We start from the raw sequence: 17299 nt of genomic DNA, 5'->3' as shown, positions 1-17299 counted from the left end.
GCATGGGCAAGCCCCTAAAAATGAAGGGGAGCTCACAGAGGGGAAAGGCTGTGTGTAAGGGGGTGGAGAGGGAGATGGACTAACCATACATTTCCCAGAGCTCAGGTTCCTAACTGCCTCATGTCCACAGAGTCCTCTCAGAGCCCCAGATGCTCTCTCTCAATCAGTTCATGGGTCCCAGGTTAAAAAAAACCATCAATTTCAGATATTTTCATCTCTCTCCCTCTGTAACTATCTATATATAATGATATAAATAAGAAATATATAATACTTGTCAATGAGTTATTAATTATACATTAATTATAGATACTATAAGTATATATTTGTATATGAATATATACTATAAGTATATAATATATATAACTAAATATATAAATGCGTTGTATGTGTGTATGTGTGTATAACCCAATGAGCCTCACCTCCAACTTTAGAAGCTTGATCTCCAACCAAAACCTGGGTGGTAGACAAGAAGGAAACTTGGTGGGCCCTGGCCTTAGCACCATGTCCCTGTCCCATCTCCCACCCTCTTATCCGGAAGGTGCTGCCTGTAATTCCCACCAAGGCAGATGGGGCTCTGGGAGGACAGGGTGTAGGCAGTGAGAGGCCTGTCCTATTGCAAAGGGAGAGGGTGTGATGTGATGCTTCAGCTGAGCCCTGCCACACACATGCACAGTTCCAGGGAAGGGTTCCAGGCAGCTCCAGGCAGCCAGGTCTCCAGGCAGGAGACCAGGTATATTCAAAAAGTCCTGGGGTCAGGGACAAGTGAATCTTCATCCATGGTGACAGCTTGTATCGATTTTGCTTACTGCTGTAGCCCCAGTGCTCTCAATAGTGTCAGGTGCATGGCTAACACTCTAAACAGAATGGATGAGTGGTTGGGTGGCTCACCCCTGTCATTCTAGCTACTTAGGTGGCTGAGATCTGAGGATTGCAGTTTAAAGCCAGCCTGGGAAGGAAAGTCCGTGAGACTCTTAGCTCCAATTTGGTAGAGCATCTGTCTTAAGGGAAATAAGCTAAAGGACAGTGCTCAGGCCTTGAGTTCAAGACTTAGTACTGGTATGAAACCAAACGAAAACAAAAAAGAAAACCAAACCAAACCGAAACAAGTCTTCAGTGTGTCTCACCAAGATAAGGAAGCAAGTGAGACACAGACTATGAAAAATCTCCCAGCATGAAGAACTTGCATAAGCCTTTGGTATCCCAGCCTTCAGACACCCCCATTTCTCGATCCTGGGGAGCATGGAGTACAGAGACATTCCTGCTCCCCTTGGCTCTGGTGAGATCCCCGCCTTATTCTACATGGAAGAAGAGGACAGGACAATGGAAGGAATTGGAATCAAGGAAACAGATTTCTGGCATCAGCTGCCTGCAAACCCTTAGTAGTTGTGGCTCAGCAGGTTCGATATCTTCTTTGGGGGCTTAAGCTTCTAGTGAATAAGAAGACAAAGATGACAGCTTGAAGAGTAGACACGAGACACAGGCCTGAGGAAGATGGGGAGGACATCATAGGAGAACAGAAAGAGCCATGCACTGATGACTCACAGGGTACCAGGCGAGTGCCTGCTCAGGTGAGGTCAACACACACACACAGACACACACACACACACACACACACACACACACACACACAGAGTTGGAACTAGAATATACAAGCTTCCTTCCACACCCTGCCCAGAGCCCACCATAGCTCCTGAGGCTTCCCTGGACTCTGATATCTCCCAGCCATAAACCCAGTCCTACCTGACCAGGAAGTGGATCGGCGGCCCAGGGTGAGCCCGTGAAGGCAACGCTCCAGGGCGTGCTGGATGCGGTCTTCCGTGCATGTCGTGGCCCCTGGCTGCATCCTGAGTCATCACCTGCACGTAAAACAGACACCGGTCAACCTGTCCAGCTCCTTTCCTAACAGTGCCCAGCGATGCGGGGCACTAGCCTCACCCCACCCCCCAAGCTCATTGGAGTATTAAAAGTGGAGGCTTAGCTGGGCACTGGTGGTGCACCCCTATCATCCTAACTACTCGGGAGGCTGAGATCTAAGGATCGTGGTTCAAAGCCAGCTTGGGCACTAAAGTCCCTGAGACTCTTATCTCCAATAAACCCCTCAAAAAAAGCTGGAAGTGGCGCAGTGGCTCAAGTGGTAGAGTGCTAGCCTTGAGCAAAAGGAGCTCAGGGAACAGCACCCAGGCCCAGAGTTCAAGCCCCAGGACGGGCAACCAAACAAAAGGGGGGGGACTTCTAGCAGCTTCTGGGGTGGAAGGGCTTCCCGAAGGCATATTCAAGTATCAAGATGGAGCACTCCTGTGGCAAAACATCATGAAGAGGGAGGAAGAGAGGGGTCAGGGTGGTGCTGTGCATTCGACCAGGCAGATAGGAGGGACAGCAAATGCCCAGGGAATGCCCAAGCAAACCAGACCCTAGGTGGCTGGCTGGCCAGGGACCTCCAGGGGAAAATCAAGATCACTTGGGGGATTTTCTTCTTGGTCTTCTGAATTTCCAAGCATGTATCCTTGTAGTCCTTCAGGAAGCGGGGTGCAGGCTCTCCTTCCCTGTGCTGAGTGCTCTAAAGATGAGGTGCCAGGTGCCCTCACACATGCTCCCATCCCATCCCACCACACCCAGGTCCCAGGCACCCCCTCCCCCGTCCTTTGAGCCTCAACTTCTTCTATTGTTATTGTCATTACTTTTAACAATGGTTCTGGGGCTTGAGCTCAGGGCCTGAGAACTGTCCCTGAGCTGTTCTCCTCAGGGCTGATGGCTCTACCATTTGAGCCTCAGCTCCACTTCTAGATTTTTGGTGGTTAGTTGGAGATAAGAGTTTCACGGACTTTCCCTGTCCAGGCTGGCTTCCAGCTTCGATCCTCAGATCTCAGCCTCCTGAGTAGCTAGGTTTACAGGGGTAAGTCACTGGTCTCCAGCTTTGTTTGACCATTTATTTTCCTTTCCTTTGTCTGAGCATTTGTGATGTCATGGTTCTGCTAAACCTTTGCCTGGTCCTTACCCTCATCATCCCAAGAGCAGACCCAGTACTGTGTGGCTTGGCTGGGAAGGCCACTGACAAGGGGACTTCAGAGGGGATTTAGCACTAAGGAGGGAAGTCAGAGTGTCTCGCAGGGCTGGCCAGCATCATGGTTTGGAGTGAGGCTCCTAGATATCTCCGGAAGCCATGGCCAGAAGCTGGGTGCTGTGATGAAGCCTGACTGTGGCGTCCAATTGACCCAAGCTTGAATCTCTAGACTACTTTTTGCCAACCATAATACTGGTGCAGATTCTTTAACTTTTCCAGACCCAGTTTGCTTATTTCCAAAGTGAGGCTGACAACGATGCAGATCTCCTAAGGCTGTTGGGGGATTAAACATCTCAAGGAGTGCAAACGTGAGCAAACGTGAACTCTATGACCACTACCAAGCCACCATCTTTGCCATGCTCACCCCTGACCCCGGGAGTTTCATAGCATTCACTCCTTTGCCTTGGACTCCATCATTGGGCAGTCAGATGAGATCACCTAGCAAGTGGAGGAAGTTGGGGGGACCAGCCCTGCGGATCTGGGGATGGACTAGGAAGCCAGAAGCGGAAGCAGAGAGCTCAGACTGAGGTATGCAAATGCCGTGCAAAGAGCCACGAACTCTTAACCCAGGTCCAGCTGGGCAGCACGAACACTTGGGGCACAGAGCCCTACATAGGCAAATCACCCCACTTCCCCAGTGCGGGACGGGGACATGGGTCCTGTGGGGAACAAGCCCTTGTGAGCTATCTAGCCTCAGCGTATGGATGTATGAAGCAGAGGATGCAATGTGGGACACTGAGAGTGGCATCTGTCATCCATTGCACTGTTGATTTCCTGTCCTCCTATGTACCAGGGATACAGCAGTGAATAGAGCATGCATGCTTTAGGGTGAGAGACAGCTACACAAAGGAGGAATCCTAGAAGGACCTGGAAGAGAGGACAATGCTGGAGGGGACAGCAAGGAAGCTTACTCTAGTCATGGGTACGGGGTCTTTGAAGAAGAGATTTAACGCTTAGGGAGACATGAGGCAGAGCGTTTCAGAAAGAAGAGACAGAAGGGCCAAGGCCTAGGTGTAGGGCCAAGATGGCCCAGGATTGGAACATGGTGCCAGGGGGCTGGGCTGGCCTTGGACACAGCCTGCTCCAGGTACCACGCTTCTGGCTGCAGGGCTGGTGACTGAGTTCTGAAATTCATCCTTGGAAGACGGGGGTGAGAAAAAAGGCAGTGGGGCATTCTCATGACTGTAACCCTAGCTACTCAAGGAGGCTGAGATCTGAGCATTAAGGTTCCAACCAGGAAAGTTCATGAGACTCTTATCTCCAGGGAATCAGCGAAAAGCTAGAAGTGGAGCTCTGGCTCAAGTGGTAGAGCACCAGCCTTGAGTAGGAAAAAAAAAAGCCAAGTGAGAGTATGAGGTCCTGAATTCAAGCCCCAGTACTGGTACAAAAGAGGCAGGAGGTGGGGTGGGGGTGGGGCTGAAGGCTGGCCCACCTCTGTGAGGAAAGCAGTGGTACAGAGAAGCTAAACAACTTGCCTTAGCTAGTAGCCAGGAAGTTGCAAAGTCAGGATGCAGACTTGAGGTGCCTGAGGTTTAACCACTATAGTATATTGGTCCTTAGTATTCAGAGCATAAATAGAACAACTCTTGTTGCTACCATGAGAACTGAAGATTCAACTGCTATGATTTCTTTTTGGTGGTGGTAGGGGTTGAACTCAAGTCCTTGTACTTGGCTAAGCAAGCGGTCTTTCCACTGAGCCACAGTTGTAGCTCTGACCCTGACAGGGGTCTTGCTTCCTGCTCAGGCATACAAGGGAGCAAGGTCCACTTCTATTAGGCTTCTTGTGTAGGCGGGGCTTATAGGCATGGGTTATGACACTCTGCAATTTGTTGAGAAGGAGTCTCCTAGTTTTGCCTCCAAACTTTGATCCCCAACAATCTCAGCCACCCAAGTAGCTAAGATTACAGTGTGAGCCACTGGCACCCCACTCAATGATCACGATTATGCTGCGGGAAGTTTACACTCCTAGATGCTAGGGATCTGTGTTTTATCATATTGACCTCTAACAAATGTGCAGCATAGCTCTACCTTCTCCAGAGAGAGGGAGAGAGAGAGAAAGAATGAGAGAGAAAGAGAGGGAGAGAGAGAGAGGAAGAGAGAGAGAAAAAATGAGAGAGAGAGAGGGGGGGGAGAGGGAGAGAGAGAGAGAGGATGCTCTGGGAGCCCAGCAGGAACACCTGGCAGCAATCTCTTGGGGTGAAGACCTGGTGTCTCTAGCCTGACAGACAGGCTAAACTCCTGTGTGTAAGTTTTTGTGTGTGTGTGTGTGTGTGTGTGTGTGTGTGTGTGTGTGTATGTGTGTGTATGTGTCTTGGTGCCAGTCCTGGGGCTTGAACTCATGGCCTAGGCCCTGTCCCTCATCTTTCTGGCTTAAGTCTGGGGCTCTACTACTTGAGCCACAGCTCCACTTCCAGCTTTTTGCTGGCTAATTGCTAATAAGAGTCTCATGGTTTTCTTACCTGAGCTGGCTTTGAACTGAAATCCTCAGATCTCAGTCTCTTGAGTAGCTGGGATTACAGGCATGCACCACCAGTGTCTGACTTGTACTGGGTTTTATGTCATCCTCAGCCCAGCCCCTAACGTGAGAGACCACCAGGCATGAGTCCCTTACGTGTCCCGCGCCATCATGATGTCAACGTGACCCAGTGGAACCTTCCAAAACAACACTTTGTCCTTCGGGGCATCAGAACCCAGTATGTGAGGCAGCCTCCCAGAGAAGCCAGCCCACTCATCACACCCTCCATTGCTGCTGGCCCTGGCTTCTCCACCCCTCTCCCCCTTGGCCTCTGTGTCTCCTGATTTGATGGAGAGCATCGATCCATTCTCCGTTGGGTAGAGTTGGGTGCCCAAAGGGCCCTGGGCACTGTTTCTAGTGTGCCACCATCATTGGCATCATTGGCAACCAGAGCTGGGCCTAAACTCTTCTGTGGTGGGACATGCTTGCGCACTGGGCAGAGGCGGAGAGCGTCTGCGGCTGAGACTGAGCTGCTGGGGAGAGCGTGGAGCGAGCCAAGTCCAGTGCCTGGCCCTCACACGCGCCTTCCTCCCGGTGATTCAGCCAGTCATCAGCCGGTCCTGTGACTTGTTGGCCGAACCCCACTGACTTAGAGGAGAAGGGCACGGGGGAAAAGACAATGGGACCCCCTGGAAGAAGTGTTTTGCTTTTGGTCAAATGCTAGACAAAGCAAGGCCAGGATTCCTTGCCATCTCATCCCAACTCTGACTCCTTTGGTCCCCCTATTCCTTACCCCTTGTTAAAAGGAGCCCCCATTGTGAAATTCTAGCAACTACTCAGAATGCTACCCCGCCCCCCCCTCTCCATGGGGTAGTGTTGAAATATTAAACAACAGGGCCTCCCACTCCAAGTTCCTCTTCTGAGCCACCGCAGAGAACTTCCAGTCCCTGTGCAGACCCTGAATGGGACGGAAAGGCTTAGACGTGGGGATGAGTCTGTGGTGGCCCAGTCTTCATAGCGGGGAAAGGCAGCTCCACACCCCCATCACTCTAACGGCCCGACGGAGGAGGATAAAGCCCGAGGCTGAACAGAGGGTGAGGTCTACAGGGTCCAGCTTCCAGTGGCTGTCCCTCCCCCACCTCTGACAAAGGGGAGGGCTTCTTTTCTTGGGGAGAGGAAGAGAGAACTTCTCAAACAGTGTTAAAGGGCAGTATTGGTGGGCCACATCTCATAGGAGAGGGACATGGGCCTCCACATCCGGCTAGCACCCCACACTGCTTTCCTTGTGGTCTGGAATGTTCTAGGGCTGTGCTTTATAGTCCCGGTCCCACAAATAGCAGGAGACCAAAAATAAGGTGTTAATAATAACAGATTAATGGTATGATGAATAAGAAACATCAAGCTCGGTGCGGGTGGCTCATACTTGTAATACTATCATCCACTTCAGAGGCTAAGATCTGAGGATCATGGTTCAAAGTTAGCCTGGGCAAGAAAGTCCATGAGACTCTTAGCTCCAATTAATCATCAGAAAGTTGGAAGTGGCACTGTGGCTCAAAGTGGTAGAGCATGATTCTTGAGCAGAAAAGCTCAGGAACAATGCCCAGGCCCTGAGTTCAAGCCCATGACCCACAAGCAACAACAGCAAACCAACCACCAACACACACACACACACACACACACACACACACACACACACACACACACAACCAATCTTAGAGAGGATAGAGATGAAAAGAACTAATCTAAAGAACTTTAGTGTATAGGATTTTGACCAGCTGAAGACAAACAGAATAATAGACAAGTACTGGTTCTTTTTTCCCCCATGCCTATCCTGGGGCTTGTACTCAGGACCTGGGCATTATTCTTGTGCTTTTTTGCTCTACCACTTGAGCCATAGCTCCACTTCCAACTGTTTGGTGGTTAATTGGAGATAAGAATTTCACAGACTTTCCTGCCCAGGGTTGCCTAGAAACTATGATTCTCAGATCTCAGCCTCCAGAGTAGTAGCTAAGATTACAGATGTGAGCCACCAGTGCCAAACCAAGATACTGATTCTGAAGAGTCCAAGTTCTCTACGTAGGTATCCTTAAAGTGTCATGCTTCCTCCCCCTCCGGCCACCCACAGTGACCAAGCTCTTCCATTTGGGTCTTTCTTGGCTTGAATGCGATTGTTCTTTGAGTGGAGTTACTGAAGAGAGTCTGCCTTAGGCATCCATAGCAAAAAGAAACAGCAAAGGGACAGTTGCGACTTCAAAGATGACAGCACAAGGTGGCTCAGTGGTAGAGCGCTTGCCTTGCATGCCTGAGGCCCTGAGTTCGACTCCTCAGCACCACATAAGCAAAAAGAAAAAAGCCGGAAGTGGGGCTCTGGCTCAGGTGGTAGAGCGCTAGCCTTGAGCTGAAGAGCTGAGGGATAGTGCCCAGGCCCAGGGTTCAGGCCCCACGACCGGACCCAAAAAAAAAAAAAAATAAGATGACATCACCAAAGAGATCAGGACCAACGCAGGATTAAAACAGGTGGGATCCACCGGGACTGCTTGCCTGGGTGCATGTATATCCACTAGCACACTGGTGTCACCTGCAGGGTAAAAGGACAGGACATGCCAGGTGTGTGGCTGAGGTCTTTGCGAGCTCAAGTTTAAGTGCAACGCGTTAGTACAGGGAAAACGTTTAGAAGCATGCACTGCAAGCATGTAATATGATGCACATAATAAGTGTGCAGGAAGTGGCACTGTGGCTCAAGTGGTAGAGCACTAGCCTTGAGCTGAAGAGCTGAGGGACAGCGCCCAGGCCCAGAAGTTCAAGCCCCACGACCGACAAAGAAAAAAGTAAATAAGTGTGCAATAACTGTTGTCTTTTGGGCCTCAAAGGGCTTTGTTAACATATACATTATGGCTCCCCAACTCCAGACACTTTTGTGATGGCTCAAGAAGTAAAAGACTTTCAAATGATTCTGACCCGTAGTTAAACTTGCAAAGTAATGCCTTTTACTTGCTATAGTTTCAATCTTTTTTTTCTCTCTCTCTCTTTTATTTGTGGTGTAAGGAATGGAACTCAGGGCCTTGTGCAAATAATCTATCACTGAGCCTCCACACTCAGATTGGATCTGGAATGTTCTCCAAAGACCACCTACTGAATACTACAATGTGCCAAACACATCTGAGGAGGATGTGAAGCTGCTGGTGGCTGAACAACCTTCCCCAGGACATACAACTAGCAAGTAGCCTCGGGAGGACTTGAACTCAAGTCTGCTAGACTGCCTTATACTCAGACGGGGAAGTGAAAAGGAAACAGGATGCTCAGTGCTGGTGCTGTGCAATTTTTCTAACAATGGCAGCTAAGGCTGGGCACTGATTGAAACATTTCGATGAGACAATTTCATGGGAGAGAGACAGTCCCCCATCAGACAGTCTCATTTTACAGGTAGGATATTGAAGCATAGAGCTGGTCAGTGATAGGCACCATATGCAATCAGTTCCTTTACCCATGGCAAAGGAAGCCAGAGAGTGCTAGATGGGAAAGACAGTTGTTGCTGAGATGCCACAGGCTGTCTATTGGGCTTTGGCCACCTGCTCCAGGCCCATGGGCATCTGGCACCAAGACTACAGATCCTACCACCTTTTAACCTAAAATGGTCTTTAAGTAGTTGTACAAAGGGGTTTCAATTCAACACAACAAGTTATGTAAGTATCAAGCCTCTTGGTCAATGTTACCGGTTCTATCTGGTTCTATCTCCCTATCTGGTTCTATTTTCACAAACACACATTGACTATTATGACTGTATTCCCCCACTCTTCCTTTCTCCATTCATCCCCTCCCCTCCCTCAGATAATATATGTTTCACTTTGCTGGCATTCATTTTGTTTAACTATAATTTGAAGGAGTTACACCACTGGAATCTTCTCCTGAAATATCAGACTTTAGACAATATGTTTATATATATGAGTTATGACCCTGTATACATTTTCTTTTCTTTTTTTTTTGGGTCTGGTCGTGGGGCCTGAACTCTGGGCCTGGGTGCTGTCCCTCAGCTCTTCAGCTCAAGGCTAGCACTCTACCACTTGAGCCACAGCGCCACTTCCGGCTTTTTTTCTTTTTGCTTATGTGGTGCTAAGGAATCGAACCCAGGGTCTCATGCATGCAAGGCAAGCGCTCTACTGCTGAGCCACCTTCCCAGCCCCACCATTTTCATATGTATTTGTAATTTACATATAACTTCCACATGTGAGAGAAAACATGTGCCCCTTTTCTCTCTGAGTCTGACTTCACTTAACATAATTTTTTCCAGGTCCATCCATTTTCCTGAAAATGACATAATAGTATGCTTCCTGATGGATGAATAAAATTCCATTGTATACCTATACTACATTTTCTTGATCTATTTCTCCACTGAAGGGCATTTGGACTGTTTCTATAACCTGGCTGTGGTGAATAGTGCAGCAATGAACATGGGTGTGCAAGTGTTTTCACTATATCCTGACTTGTAATTTTTTGGATGAATGTCTGAGTTGATCCCAACCCCTTTTGAGTTAAGAGCTTGTCATATGTGTTAAAAAAATCCTTGCAGAGTAATACAGAGGTGAGCATATACAAATATTCCACTAAGATCAATCATACGCCTATTGGCAGTTTTGGGATGCAGAAATGATTGTGGTTGTGATACATTGCACTCATTATAGGCTGCTCACTTTCTACAGATCCACTCTTGTTTTGTTTTGTTTTTGCGTCCGGTTATGGGGCCTGAACTCTGGGCTTGGGTGCTGTCCCTCAGCTCTTCAGCTCAAGGTTAGCACTCTACCACTTGAGCCACAGCACCACTTCCGGCTTTTTTCTTTTTGCTTATGTGGTGCTGAGGAATCGAACCCAGGGCCTCATGCTTGCAAGGCAAGCACTCTACCACTGAGCCACCTTCCCAGCCCCTCTACAGATCCACTCTTATCTGGCATATCAGATGTGAATATTTCACAGTTTGGGGCAATGGACATACATACAGGTGTGACTGTGACATACAGGTACTTTACCCTCTCTCCCTTCCTGTAGCTTGGCTCCCTCCCAGAGTGATCATGCCCATGGCCCTCTCCAGGAACCCTACAGCTGCAGAAACCTGCCCTCAATCATTAATGAAATAATCTTCTCCTCCTTTTCCTTCTTCTCTTCTGCTGCTCCTCTTCCTCTTCCTCCTTCTCCTTCTTTTTTGCTTGAACTCAAGGCCTGTTCACTGTCCTTTAGCTTTTTTACTCAAGGCTGGTGCTCTACCACTTGAGCCACACCTCCAATAACTGGAGATATGACTATCACAGACTTTGCTACATGGTCTGGCTTTGAACCACGATTCTCAGATCTCAGGATTCACAGGCCTGGGCCACTGGTGCCTGGCCATTTTCTTTATTCTCCCTTTTCTGTTCTCCTTAGATTCTTGCTCATGTATAGAAGAAAAATCTCCCTCTTCCTGGTATAATAAATATGGTTTATGAATGTGAGCCAGACCTCTCTAAGAAGAAAGCAAGCCATCAAGGCTGTGAACAAGAACTGAAATTCACCTCCAAAATAATCAGCAGAAAGCTGGGCTAGAGGCATAATTTAAGTGGTAGAGCACTAACCGTGAGCAAGCAATCCCAGCAAGTATAGGAGGTTCTGAATTTAAGCCACAGCACTGGCAGAAAAAAAAAAAAAACATAAGATGAAAATTTTAATTTCCCTACAAGCATTTTATAGTAATTCCTACTTTAGACCTTGCTTTTATCACACAAAGAATGATGCTGTAGATGGAAACACTAGGTTGGGGTTCTGGGAGGAAAAATAGCGATACCTTTGCCTGATGCTTCTGCCACACCTACACATGGAGCGTGAAACTCGTACAAGACTCCGAGGGAGAGGAAGGCAGACCACCTAGGGGCCTTGGGCAACAGAAAGCAGAAAGACAGGGTGGCAGGTGCCCTGGGCTCTCCTTTTGCCCCCTCCATTCCAGCATTGGAACTGAAGAGCTAGCAGTCTGGAAGAAATCAATGCATACAGCTGGTAAATATTAACTCTCTCCAGGCAGTCTAAGCAAGACAGACAAGAGATGCTTAATTCCAACCAACTCTACCTGAAAACCTACTGTCAGGTCCATCAGTAAAAACCAAGGGGGTGGTGGTGGGGTGGTCTTCTACACTGGCCTGTGACAAGGCTACCCAGACCCCCTAATCTGTTTGTGAGTGTTGTCTACAAAAGCCAAGCAGGGAGAGCTTCCCAAGGCATTCATGCTGGGACCTGGATTTCCTCCACCCCCACCCAATAACGAACAGCCTCTGTCCACCAACAGGATGGTGTTGGGAGGAGCCTAAGTGAAGGTCAGGGCTTTGGCTCCTTCCCAGAAATATTGAGGTCAACTCCCCCACCCCCCTATCACAGTGACACTGGAGCAGCAATGACACATTATTGTGTCATTATTGTGTCTTCCTCCCAATCCCCCACCAGTGAAGGTCAAATAGGAAAGTGGTGTGGGCAGAGTTTGAGCCTGGAACTGGGATTTCCGCCCCACCTGGCTGTGTTAAGAGACAGTACCACCCCCTCCTCCCGCCCTCACTTTTCTGTTGGAAGAGTGTTAGAGAAATCCAGCAAAAATGGAGGCATTGAAAGGAAGATTCAGATCCACTTACTGAATTCCCCCAAATGACCAGATTGCATTCAAAAATACTTCAAAAAAAAACAAGGAAGATTTCAATATTTAAGAAGAGTCCATAGCTGGGTGTGGTGGCTCAAGTCTATAACCCTAGCTACTTGGAAAATGGAGAGCAAAGAATGTGGTTTAAGGCCAATGGTGGCAAAAAGCAGTTTGGTGAGACTCCATATGGAGCAATGGCTGTGCGTGGTGACCTGTGGCTGCTACCCCAAGCAATTGCGAAACACAATAGCTGGGTGTATTGGTGCAAGCTGACACGTTTGGTGACACAGGGCAGCATAAGTAGGAGGACTGCAGCCCAGGCTCAAAGCCAGCCAATGTAAAATGGACTGGAGGCATGGCTCAAGTGGTAGAGTACCTGCTTAGAAGTACGAGGCCCTGAGTTCACTCTCAAGTACTGCCAGAAAAAGTCAAGCAATGCCAACACTGATGATAGATGTTAAATATTTTAAGGTATCCATTAGCAACCACGATAAACTGAGTAAAAAAGGACAACACAAAGTCTTAGCGAAGAAATGGGCAGTAAAAGTCAGCACTAAATGGAAACTTGACAACTGAGAAGTAAAATAACTGAACTAAAGGAATTCAATGAATGAGCTCAACCACAGAATGTAGGGAGTAGAAGAGAGAAAAATGAATGAATTTAAATACTGGATAGTAATGTTAGGTTATCTGAACAGCAGATAGAAAACAAACTAAAGAGAGAGGAGCTAAAGACTAATCCTCATGTCATTGGAGTCCTAGCTAGAGAGGAGAATGAGAGCAAGACTGAAAAATACTCAAAGAAATATGGGCTGAACATTTGGCAAACCTTGCCAAACAAAACAAAACTTTAGAGTCATAAGCTGGCTGAACCCTAAAGAAATCGAAGCCAAGATATATACCCCAAGACAAAGATTTTAAAAAATTTTATGCCAGGACTGAGATTTGAACTCGGGGATCTCTTGCTCACTCTTGCTGATTGGCTGATGTCCTCCCAATTGAGCCATGGCTCCAGCCTGTCTTTTGCTAGTTATTTCTGGAGATGGAGTCTCAAGGACTGCTCTACATGGCTTGTCTTTGAGGAATAATTCTCAGATCTCAGCTTCTGAGTAACTAGGATTACAGACACGAGCCACTTGTACCAAGCTCAAGGTATCTTTTTGGTTAAACTTACAGAAATTAAAGATGAAAAGAAAGTTCTGAGAGTGGCAGGAGAGAGCCAGTGCCTTACTTCAGGCTCAAGGAACAATAATGTGAATGCCAGTGGCTCCTTTATCAGCAATCACAAAGACTAATAAATAAAACCACATTTTCAAGTGCTGAAATAAAGGACTGTATGCTGAAAATCCCATAGTGAGCAAAACAACAACAACAGCAACAAACAAACAAGAAAACACTCTGCAGGAATAAGAGAGATCAATGCATGTTCAGATGAAAGAAAAGTGAAAGAATGTGCTAGGAACATACAATACTTGAGAAGAATGGTTTTAAGAGGTTGTCTGAACAGAAAGATTATAATGGAAAAAAATATTGGTTTATCAGGAAGAAAAAACCTGGTAGGCAAAAACCTGGGTAGCTGCAACAGACTTGCCATCTCCTGTTGAGTTTTGTAGATTGTGTTTGATGGTTGAATAGAAAATGATAGCCTGTCTGATGTGGTTGCAGCTGTCTGCAGAGCAGAGGCAACTATGCATGCTACAAGTGGACTAGTAGAGGAAGCAAAGAAAGGCAAGGTTTCTACCCCTCACTAGGGTTGACAGCACCCATAGACTTCTAAGTTATGCATGCACAATATGATGACGTGGAGGAGACAGGCACAAGGAGAAACATATAAACATCACAGATAAAACAAGATGAATTCTAAAAAACTCATACACAAAGAAGTAAAAAGAGCATAGAAACAACGGAAACATCAGGGAAATAGATCCCCTAGGAAGCTAATAACACACTTAACCCTGGCATATCAATCATTCCATTGCGTTTAAAAACACAGATTCAATGACAGAGATTAGAAATGGATTACTCCACACTGGCTGACAAGAAACCCACTTCAAATATAATGATGTAGGCAGATTCGAAGGGATGAAAGGGATGAAAAAATATACCATGCAAACATCAACCAGAAGAAATCAGGAATGGCTATATTATATCACATAGAGGGGTTCAGAGCAAAGAACGGGACGAGAAACAGAAATGAACATTGTATAATGATTAAAAAGATAGAGCAATCCTAAATATGTACACATTAGAGATGCAAAAAAACAGAAAGACAAATTCACAATTATAATTTGAGACTTCAACATTTCCCTCAATAATACATACAATAACTATATTTAAAAAAAACCAGCATTGCCTGGTATCAGTTGCTCAAATCTGTAATTCTACAATTACAGGAGGTTGAGATCTGAAGATCAAAGTTCAAAGCCAGCTTAGGCACCAAAGTACATGAGACTCATTTCCAATGAAACAGCAAAAAGCCAGAAGTAGAGTTATTGTCAAAGTGACAGATCTTTAGCTTTGAGTGAAAAGGCTGAAGGGATAGTGCCCAGGCCCTGAGTTCAAGCCCAGTACAGACACACAAAAATACTATACTCTCTTGCCCTACAAGAACAGAATACACATTATATTCAAGTACCAAGAGAGCAAAGGACAAGATAGATTGTAATCTGGGACTTAAAATTAACCTTAAATACCTGAAATCAAACTGAGTACATTCTATGATCAGAATGGAATCATTACCAGAAGCCTGAACTAAACACACTCCCAAAACATCCAGGAGTCATAGAGGAAGGCTCAAGGAAAGCCCAAAAATTCACTGATGGATTGAAAATGAACACTGTATTGAGATTTGTCTCATACATCTAACTTAATTCTGAAAGAGAAATTTGTAGCCCAGAATATGTCATTGAAACCTATTGCTGGCCTGTCAATGACACTCCTGGGCAATTATCTCAGAGAAATACAAGCTTAACGTTTACATCAAAGTGTGCACATGAATGTCTATTAGCAGCTTTATCTGTAATAGCCATATCTGGACACAACCCATGTGTCTCTCATTGAGTGAGCAGTTCATAAAGGATGATGGGCCTACACCATAGAAAATTATTCAGCAATAAAAAGGAACTACTTATTGATACATACAATAGCATTGATGAAAGTTTAGCAAATTACACTGAATTGAAAAGGCTCAATGCCAAAAGACCATGTATTGTAAAGACTTCATGCTACCTTATTCAATTTATATGGCATTTTTGAAATGACAAAATCATAACAAAAGGGAAATATTAGTGGTTGCCAAGGATTAAGGAAATGGGTGAAGGCAGGAGGGAAGTGGATGTGGTTATAAAAGGTAATAATATGATAGTTCTTGTGGTAATGGAGAGTGTGTGTGTATATATATATATATATATATATATTTTTTTTTTTTTTTTTTTTTGGGTCCAGTCGTGGGGCCTGAACTCTGGGCCTGGGCGCTGTCCCTCAGCGATTCAGCTCAAGGCTAGTGCTGTACCACTTGAGCCACAGCGCCATTTCCGGCTTTTTTCTTTTTGCTTATGTGGTGCTGAGGAATCGAACCCAGGGCCTCAGGCATGCAAGGCAAGTGCTCTACCCCTGAGCCACCTTCCCAGCCCGAGAGTGTGTATATTGACTGCACCAATGCTGATAATTTGTAACTCATTATGAGGGAATGAATGCAATAGACGGAAGTTGTGTTGGAATTATTATAAATATGTTAAAATATTATATACTAAAATATAATTTATTACATATATTGCATAATTATTATATAAAATATGTAATATATGCAATATGTTATATAAATTCTATAATATATGTAGTATTGTCATATGTGTTATAATATATCATATAAAATACATATTATAATTACATTAAAATATTTCAAGGACAGATGGACACAAGGAGTTCATGGAGAAATTTCAGTAGAGAATTGGAAAATTAAAAAAAGAACAAGCAGAAATCTAGAACTGAGAAATAGTCTTTGAAAGGCGAATTTAAAAAGAAGATCAAGCCCAGCACCAGTGGCTCATGCCTATAATCCTAGCTACTCAGGAGGCTGAGATCTGAGGATCATGGTTGGAAGCCAGCCCTGGTGGGAAAGTCAGTTAATCACCAGAAAACTGGAAGTAGAGCTATGGTTCAAGGTAGTAAAGGGAGAGCCTTAAGCAAAAAGCTCAGGTATAGTGCCCAGGCCCTGAGATCAAGCCCCACGACCAACAACAAGAAAAAGTTCAATGAACTTAAACATAAAGCAATGAATATTGCTCAAACTGAGGATAACACCTCTATTGATGACAATGGCTGTCTACCACACTCATGGTGCTACCTTAGTGTCTGACGTGAGAGCCTATACAGCCTCTCTCTGGACAGTTACATGAGAGTTTGAGCCAGCACCTCACTCAAATGCATGGCCATGATGTTATGACTGTATGTGCACAAGGGAGTAGTCCTGAGGACTTGAGGAAATCACGTCTATTGTGACACCTAGTGACTCACTGGGCAGAGGTGTTGATTCTGGGCCACCCACTATTGCCTTGTTGCCTGGGAGACCAACTTCCTCCTGTATTTCCTCTGACCAAGGCCAGAAGAAGAGGTTTATGTCAGAACCTAGGCTTCCTGGGAGCTGTTCCTAAGCTCAGAGTGTGAGTACAGGAGAGTATAGGGTGCAATTAATTCCTTTCTTACCTTGTTCTCTCCCCTCACCCCTTCACCATGCTACAAAGGCCGGCAACCCTGGGGAGGGCCTGTGGTGGCAAAGGGAATATCTGAGCTCCTAACAGGATAGGGGGAACACAGTGGGGCTTAGTTGATATAAAGGGGAAAGAGGGGGTTTGGAATGTGGCTTAGTAGTAGAGTGGTTGCCTAGCATGCATGAGGCCCTGGGTTCGATTCCTCAGTACCACATAAACAGAAAAAGTTACAAGTGGCGCTGTGGTTCAAGTGGTAGGATGCTAGCCTTGAGCCAAAGAAGCTCAGGGACAGTGCCCAGGCCCTGAGTTCAAGCCTCATGACTGGCAAAAAAAAAAAAAAAAAGAGAGAGAGAGAGAGAGAGAGAGAGAGGGAGGGGTGCCTGAGTTCAAACCTCAGTAGTGGAAAAACATTAATCTACCAATAGAAG

General features: G+C 46.1%; 1 protein-coding gene across 1 annotated transcript in view; it reads right to left on the bottom strand.

Moving 5' to 3' along the window:
- Positions 1–17299, bottom strand: part of Pik3r5 (phosphoinositide-3-kinase regulatory subunit 5) — a 64779-nt gene that overhangs the window by 19521 nt on the left and 27959 nt on the right. Inside the window, exon 2 of the mRNA XM_042694481.1 lies at positions 1741–1856. Coding sequence (XP_042550415.1) covers positions 1741–1843 — 103 coding nt within the window. The 5' untranslated portion in view covers positions 1844–1856. The remainder of the gene's footprint in view (positions 1–1740; positions 1857–17299) is intronic.

Source organism: Dipodomys spectabilis, unplaced genomic scaffold, assembly GCF_019054845.1.
Source record: "Dipodomys spectabilis isolate Male_0828 unplaced genomic scaffold, ASM1905484v1 ptg000004l, whole genome shotgun sequence".
Classification (NCBI taxonomy): domain Eukaryota; kingdom Metazoa; phylum Chordata; class Mammalia; order Rodentia; family Heteromyidae; genus Dipodomys; species Dipodomys spectabilis.
This window is presented reverse-complemented; position numbering and strand designations above follow the sequence as displayed.